The sequence below is a fragment of the Medicago sativa genome, chromosome 1 (genome assembly GCF_051527215.1).
Source record: "Medicago sativa cultivar Bolivia chromosome 1, Bolivia_mono, whole genome shotgun sequence".
NCBI classification, from domain to species: domain Eukaryota; kingdom Viridiplantae; phylum Streptophyta; class Magnoliopsida; order Fabales; family Fabaceae; genus Medicago; species Medicago sativa.
The window spans coordinates 40,658,754-40,666,745 of NC_140749.1; the positions used below are offsets into that span (position 1 = coordinate 40,658,754).

The window sequence follows — 7,992 nt, forward strand, 5'->3', positions numbered from 1 at the left end:
GGCGAGAAGGATTTTGCGAAACAAGGGGGGAATGAAGATTTTGTCTTATAATTGTTGAATGAGAGAGAAAAGAGAGACATGTGATGAAACCATGTGACTAATTAGCATGACGGATGGTTTATTATATAGGATATTATAAACTCAATTACAAAAGGAATATTCTACATAATATTCTAGGCTATGTAACTGATAGGGTAAGCTAGAATATATTTACAACGTACATATAATTATATACTATTTATTTAAATATTAACACTCCCCGTCAAGCTGGAACATATAAATCAAATGCGCCAAGCTTGCCATATATATAATTTTTTTAGGATCTCGTAGAGATTTTGTAAAAACATCTGCCAACAGATAATTTGAATGGATAAAGCTTGTGATGATGTCGCCTAATTTAATCTTCTCTCTGACAAAGTGACAACCTATCTCAATATATTTGCTCCTTGGATGAAAGACTGGATTTGAGCAATATGCAACGCAACTTGATTATCATGTATAAGTGTCTTGGCCGTGCTTCTTCGTATTGAAGCTCCTTGAGTAACTGCTTCAACCAAATGAGCTCACATGTTTCTAGTGCCATGGGCTTATATTCTCCCTCAGTGCTTGATCTTGCAACTACATTTTGCTTCTTACTCTTCCAGGATATCAGGTTTCCTCCAACAAGTACACATTACCCACAAGTGGATTGCCTATCAATGGATGAACCTACCCAATCAACATCTTAATAAACAACTATCTGAGTATATCCTTTATCCTCATAAATGAGACTTTTTCCTAAAGTACATTTGATGTATTTAAGAATTTGAGTTACACCATTCATGTGTTCTTGGCAAGGAGAATTTAATAAATGGTTCACCACACTAATTGCAAAGAAAATGTGTAGACAAATGACTGAGATAATTTAATTTTTCAACTGATCTCTATCTCTATGAATTTGATAGAGGCTCCCCCTAATTAATTAGAAGTTTGACATTTGGGTCCTTGTCCTGGTGTACCTTTGGCTTGTTAAAAATAAATAAAACCAACATTTAAAAATATTTAACTGTTATTTAAAACCAAAATTTCCTTGAATAACTTTGGAATTTTGAAATTAATATATATTTTTCAATTTTTCGAAAGGTTTACCTCTGGTGAAAATTTCAGAAATTTACTTTAAAAAAAGAGCAGTGTGGTTGGTTAGAAATCCAAAATATTAGTACCACCCAATATTGCTATTACTATACTATACAATATAGAAAGGTTCCTAAAGTGGCTATTACCTACTCCCCAAGTAAATAGAATACCATATTAGGAACATTGCTACACATAGTAATCCATCTGTAACCTTTCCCTATAGACTCCTAATTTTGGTCAAACTTTCCTTCTTTGGTATTCTTTGTCTTTTTGCCAAAGTCCTAATTCTTTCAACAAACGAAATGCTTGTGTTTTATGTGTGACAGGACAAAAAAAAAAAAAAAAACCTCTCTCTTTGTCTTTCTTTTTAATGTCGACCCTTTTTCTCTTTGTTCTATGTTGGTGGGTTTAGTCTCTTAGTGTTTGGTGTGGAAAGAGAAAAAGAAGAAGAGAATGGGGAGAGGAAAGATTGAGATTAAGAAGATTGAAAATTTGAATAACAGGCAAGTTACATTTTCCAAGAGACGCAATGGTTTGCTCAAGAAAGCAAAAGAGTTGTCTGTTCTTTGTGATGCAGAGGTTGCTGTTATCATATATTCTGGCACTGGCAAGCTTTATGAGTTTTCAAGCACAAGGTGATGACCCTTTTAAAGTTTCATTGATATTTTTTCTGTTGAGAATTTTGTTATAGATGATATATATTGTTTCTGCAATGAAATTTTTGGTTTGCTGATAGCTCTCTAATAAAAAGGGATTTGAAAGTGTGATGTTTTTTATCAAAAGAACCCTTTTGAGGGGTTTTTTATTTTATTTTTTATGAACATAGTATCTCAGCGAACAATTGCAGAGACTAATTTTACGAACTAGATAGAACCAAAATAGACCGCTAAATTGTGAGGTTTATTTGAAGGTGTGAGAATTCATGTGAATTGTATCTCTTGGGGAAAATAGAAACCTGATTTTGAATAGTGAGATTAATAACCAAACATTTATAAGACTATTTTCTGGGTCCTTTTTCTGAGAATTGGATTAAGAGATTGTTGTTAGCTATCCCATTAGCCATTAAATTTAAATTTTTGTCCATTTGTTTATGTTGCAAATTATTTATTGCGTATTAATAAATGACATGTAAAATGAACAAGCCTAATTCTAGGTTTAAGCTTTTTTTTTCTGGATTAGGGGCTTGGAGAGGTAAGTTAATTTTTTTCATAATGGCAAAGAGATGATTGTGAAAGGAACAGAACAAAAGATTACGTTCGAAGTACAACAAATTCCATGCTAATTTTCTTCGTTTATTTTTTAAATAATTTTATTCATTTTTATATTTTTTACAAAAACAATTTTATTCATGAAGCATGGAGCACACCATTTCAAGGTACGGTAACCGAGGCCTTGGTTTGAATAATGGAGCAGAGCTGGAACAACCCAGTGATCAGCCTCTACCACAGGTACGTATTTTACCAATGCAGTTTTTGGTCATTAGTTGTTGTTAAAGAGTCTTATATCGGATAGTAGATGACCTGACAATGTGTTTATAAGTGAGGGACAATCCTCTCCTCAAAAAACGGTTTTATGGGGACGATTTCTCCCAACCACGATTTCTCAAAGTTGTTTATGAGATGGGCGTGTGCTTTTGCGAGTATTAATGACAACAATGATATTTTAACACCTCAAATTTTCCTAAACTCATTTAACATCTTATCTTCTCTCCATCTCTATGTTCCTATCACATTGATCACAAAACTGACGGACCATATTGTATTTGACATTGTCTCTCTAATATTTTAAAGCATCGCCTTTCTTAATTAGTTGTGCATCCTTCTAAGAATTTTGTTTCTGTATACTCTTTGAAATGTTATTCATTTATTCTTGCATATTTTTGAGTAGGTTGTGGAGCTTGATACGACCATTCTGCAGGAAGAAATAACAAAACTTCGTTCAGCTTACTTGTATGTTCCACCGACACTTTATGTCATTAAATAAGGCTCTACAATATACCAACATTTGCATGTATTTTGTAAGCAGCAGGAAGAAATAAAATTAAGAAAACAAATATGCAATTTTGCCTTGACAAAAACTAGTATTAATGTATTAAGGAACTAATGGCACTCTATAAATTTTAGTTCAGTTGTTGTTTTGTGGTAATATTTTTGAAATTGTGCAGAAGAATGAGCGGTAAGGAGCTTGATGGATTGGGCCTTAAAGAACTGCAGTACCTAGAACATCAACTCCGTGAAGGGATATCAGCTGTCAAAAATAAGAAGGTACAAATAACTAATACCAAAGTGATGCAATTGGTTGTGTAATATGATTAAGATTTAGATGCAGGGCAGATCCAATGGTATGTAGGACTAAAACAAATTCTAAAATGAAACCTTTTATAACTAATTATAAATAAAATGATGGGCCTATTTTTCAGTACATGTCAAACCTATTAGTTGGAATAGAAATGTGTTAGTGGTTAATTCGTTGGGGAAGAGTAAATTGTTAGCAGCAAGGAATGAACATGAACCTCATTTTCAATACTCTTTCAGCTCGCTGGCTTAAACAGGGATAAAGCCTCTTTTAGCGGTCTTCCTTTGTCCTCTGCACCACCCTTTAACCCGCTGGGGTGTCTAAACGCCAGAACTGCCGGTGGCTCTGCCTTGTGGCTGTCCTTTCTGGTGGTCTTGAGCGTCGGTTTCTTAACGTGTTGGTATGTGTTTGAGCACCATCTGCGTTTGGTTTTGAGTTGGAGCAGTCGGAGGTGCTCCAAGTTCTTTGGTTTTAAAACCCCTCAAGGATCGATTTACTCAAGATCCGATGGTGCAGGAGAGTGTCTGTGAATGATACCGTCGTTTGGTCTATTCAGTTCCCTTCAATGTGCTTCCGCCAGCGTCCTACTTGGTGGATTGTTTTTTTGTCCTTTGGTTTCCTGGTTCTGTCTATACCTGTTGAGAACTGCAGGTTTCAAAGTTTTAGATTTGTGTCTGCGACACTCGAGTTTTTTGGAATAACTCTGGTCTCAAAAAACACGCAAGGACCTGTTTCGTTTGGGCTGTTGTGACTTGAGGGTGTACTGTTGAAATCATCCCTCGATCTAGGGTTCTACGCATGTTAGGAGTTGTTTCCTATGAGTCATTCCGTGTGACTGGCTACAGGGCTATAAATGGCATGTGGAGCCTTATTTCGTTGCTGCGCAATGAGCTGTAGGTTTGGGGTTCGGTATCTGTGTTGGCTTTCGAATCTTTCACCTTCCTCGAGATCAGAATTCTATGTTCCTAATCGTTTGCATGCTTTTTCTTTTACAATATGGTTTCGAGCCCATACTCAGGTTCGTTGGATTGTGTACCCGGTGTGTGAACTTTTTACTTCGGATTGTGATTTGGTTTGTACTTTGTGTCACCCATTTGGGCTGGTTTTTTTTCCTTTTTTATTGGGTTTGGTTTTATGTCCCCGTAGTTTTTTGTACTACTTTTCCTTTCAATCTACTTAGAGTGTGGCATAGAACATATTCAAGTGTTTTGATATTGAGTAATAACTTTATATTTATGATAATAAAAGCAAAACTGTCATGATGAAGAGTTTATTAACTTGAATAGCTTCATATCAAGAGTTTAATCCTAATGCAAATGACCATAGTAATGTACCTAATTGTTGGTCAAAGTCAGAAACATTCAAACATGAGAATTGATATGCATTCAATTAAAGTATATTCTAAATAAGTTCATCTTTTTATACCTAATTTAAGACATCTGTGTCAATTGTCAAATTCAATTACTTCTCTAGTTCATTCATTTATAATGCATGAATCTGCTGGCATTAACCTTATGCACTCACACTGGCTATATAATGTTGCAGGAACAAGTGCTTGCTGAACAACTTAAGAGATCCAGGTTACAGGTACATGACATCTGTAGTTTTAATCTCTTTTTCATTCCGCAAGATATCACAAGTATAAGAGAATAAATATAAATAAAGCCCATAGAAAGTTTTTGGAATTAAAGTTATCCTATGTTAAATATGTGTTATAAAACCTGATTCAGAGTCTCCCTGAACATAGTTCCGATGGCTAGAACAATGCATTGTTATATGAAGGGGCCGAAGTTCGAACCTCAAACACTCCACTTATTAATCTTAAAAGGTGAATTATGACCAGTAGACTACTTGATTAAAAAAAAACCTGCTCGTAGAAAAAAAGCTTTAAAACCGTACACATTGTCCACTCATAGGAATATGTTTTGGCAATTTTGTTCTACCAAGGCCAAAAGTAATTTGAATAATTTTAAGAGATTAAATTGCATTCCTCTTCAGTACTTATGCTTTCTTCATATAATGTAGAAAATAATACTAGATGACAGTTTACTGATACAAAATTATATGCACCTTTAAAAAAAAATTTGTTGTTGATATTTTAATTAACTTTTCAAAATTTTATGATATGCAGGAGCAAAAGGCTATGATGGAGAATGAAGCTCTTCGCAAACAAGTAAGAATTTAACATTAATCAAAAGTATATGCTATATATATGTGTCGAATTAATCTTCAATATTTTACAGTGTTATATCAATTAAATATTTAATCTTATATAATTTAAACAGCTTGAGGAGATAGTAAATAAAAGAAAGACAGAATTCATTGAATTTCATTCATTGGATAGGACAATTTCAGTCAACGGTTCAAAACCTCCTTTCAATTATGCTTTAGAGGGTAACAAGATTTCAGATACTTCCTTGCAGTTAGGGTATGTATACCATAATACCCTTTTCACTCATGTTTTTATTGAAACCTATGCTTTCACGTTTTAACTTCAATGTTGATATCTTTTGCCCATTTCTGTACAATTTCCAAAAGTGCACTTAAAGTTGTATAAAAATGAAAATGATTTTAATTGGAACATTTAAATTTTGTGGTTGAGTCCATGGCCAATTATATACTTGAAGATATAGCCATAGTCAATTTAATCTTCAAAATTATTAATATTCTAAAATAGTCACCAGACTTCTTTTTTTTTGACAAATATAGTCACCGGAATTTAAAATCCTTGGCCAGTACTCTTGTTGATTCCATCAGTTTAGTCATTAAGATTGTTTGATTGGGATTAATGTGATTGAAAGTTTTCAATTATAATAATTATTTTAAAATTTTGTTAATTTGAAACCTTAAAGGGCACTAAGATATTTGTCCAATTGCTAAAAAAAAAAAAAAAATGTTTTGCACAAAATTATTGAAAATATTTACTCTTATTGTTAATTAGAAGAAATTTATTTAGTTAAGGCTGTTAATTTTGTTATTGTTGTAGGTTGTCATCAGATTATGATCACAAGAGGAAAGAATGCAAGATAGAACCTAGCAACAACTCGGGGAGTCAAGTTGCTTCACAGTGACATTTTTGCACTGAAAAACTTGTCTTTAGAAATTGGAAAATTTTCTTTCTGTATTCAGTGTCATTATTGACAGTAGCAGTTTAGCTTATAAAACTAGTTATTTATAGGTTTAAAATTGATTTGCGTTTACTGTGGCCTTAGATTCAACATATTGAAAAATGTTGGTCATTTTGTTTAAAATATCTTTTAGGTATTATGAGCATGCCTAGATGGTTAGAAGTAGGAGTGACCATTTAATAAATTAATTCGATCTATCCAACTATAAATTCATTTAATCCATCCATTATATAATAAAGCAGGGGGACTTAATTCCCTTTAATATAGTACTATATAGTATAGTATAGATAGATATGATATAAGACATTTTGATTTATGCGCCAAGTCCCAATATCATTTCCGATAAGATTTATATTTCATGAACATGGAGGAACACATAGCTCAAAAGATACATACTATGAGAACCTGCTTGCAGTCCCGTTCTACTTGTTTTCTTCTAGAAAATCAACTAGGAGAGAAGGGGTGTTCGTGGGTGGGTTTGGGTTGGGTTTGGCCAAACCTAAAACCAAACCAAACAGGATACTCCGGTTTGGGTGAAGTAAAATAACCACCCGTTATACTGTTGGGTGGGTTTGGGCAAACCCATTAAATTTTGGGTTGGGTTGGATTGAGTAATGAGTTACCCAACTTATTTTTCTATTTTTTAAATATTAAATGACTAAATGACAAGTCTTCATAATTTTGTTTTAAAATAGTACTCTACTTTTTAATTTTCTTAAAAAAAATGTTTAACTTATTTTACTATAATTTTATGCATAATAGAATATCAAATAATAAACTCCATCATAAAAACTTGCAACAAACTAAAGTTGCATGACATAAAATTGCATTAGTATCAAAATAACCTAAAAGTGCAACATATTAATTTGTAATTGATTTTCAATATATAGAGTACAATGTGTATGTTTTGAAAATATAATTTTCTTCTACCCTATGAAAATAAATATAAAAAATATTAACACTATTGGGTAAGTAGGTTTTTTGGGTTTGGGTCTGGTTTTACCCGAAACCCATTTATTTTTACGGGTTTTCCATTTTTAGAAACCATACCCACCCAATTACCCAACCCAACCCATTTTTTTAGGTTTTTTGGGTGGGTTTGACTGGATTTTCTGGGTTGACCTAACCCATGAACACCCCTAGAGAGAACAACCACTTTAAGAACTTCAATTGTCATAATTTTGAAACAATAAATATTTATGTGAATTGAATGATACTGGTGCAAATATAAGCCTCACACTTAAAGTCATAGCTGCTCAAATTCCCAAATTGAGGTGTTATGCAAGATGAAAACCCTTAGGCATTTAAAAATTGCTCACTCACTTTAGTAGCTTCTTTGGGCTAAAAAAATGTTACTTTTTTTTTTTAAGATTTATTTTATTATATCAATGATATTTACTAAAATTGGTCACTCACTTAAGTAGCTTCTTTTTATGTTATTAATTATATATCA

The 7,992-nt window shown here is 32.9% G+C and overlaps 1 protein-coding gene across 1 annotated transcript; it reads left to right on the forward strand.

Moving 5' to 3' along the window:
* The first annotated feature begins 1,338 nt into the window (after positions 1-1,338).
* Positions 1,339-6,662, forward strand: LOC146954947 (agamous-like MADS-box protein AGL18). Its single transcript, XM_085719259.1, has 8 exons — positions 1,339-1,751; positions 2,471-2,564; positions 3,004-3,065; positions 3,281-3,380; positions 4,957-4,998; positions 5,543-5,584; positions 5,697-5,839; positions 6,398-6,662. Exons 1-8 carry the CDS (start codon positions 1,570-1,572, stop codon positions 6,480-6,482), a joined length of 750 nt encoding a protein of 249 aa, XP_085575385.1. The 5' UTR covers positions 1,339-1,569; the 3' UTR covers positions 6,483-6,662.
* The last annotated feature ends 1,330 nt before the right edge of the window (positions 6,663-7,992 follow it).

Coding starts and splice junctions, on each gene's coding strand:
- LOC146954947 (XM_085719259.1), top strand. CDS start 1,570: ATGGGGAGAGGAAAGATTGAGATTAAGAAGATTGAAAATTTGAATAAC. Junction 3,066..3,280: donor AAACTTCGTTCAGCTTACTT/GTATGTTCCACC, acceptor GAAATTGTGCAG/AAGAATGAGCGGTAAGGAGC. Junction 3,381..4,956: donor CAGCTGTCAAAAATAAGAAG/GTACAAATAACT, acceptor ATAATGTTGCAG/GAACAAGTGCTTGCTGAACA.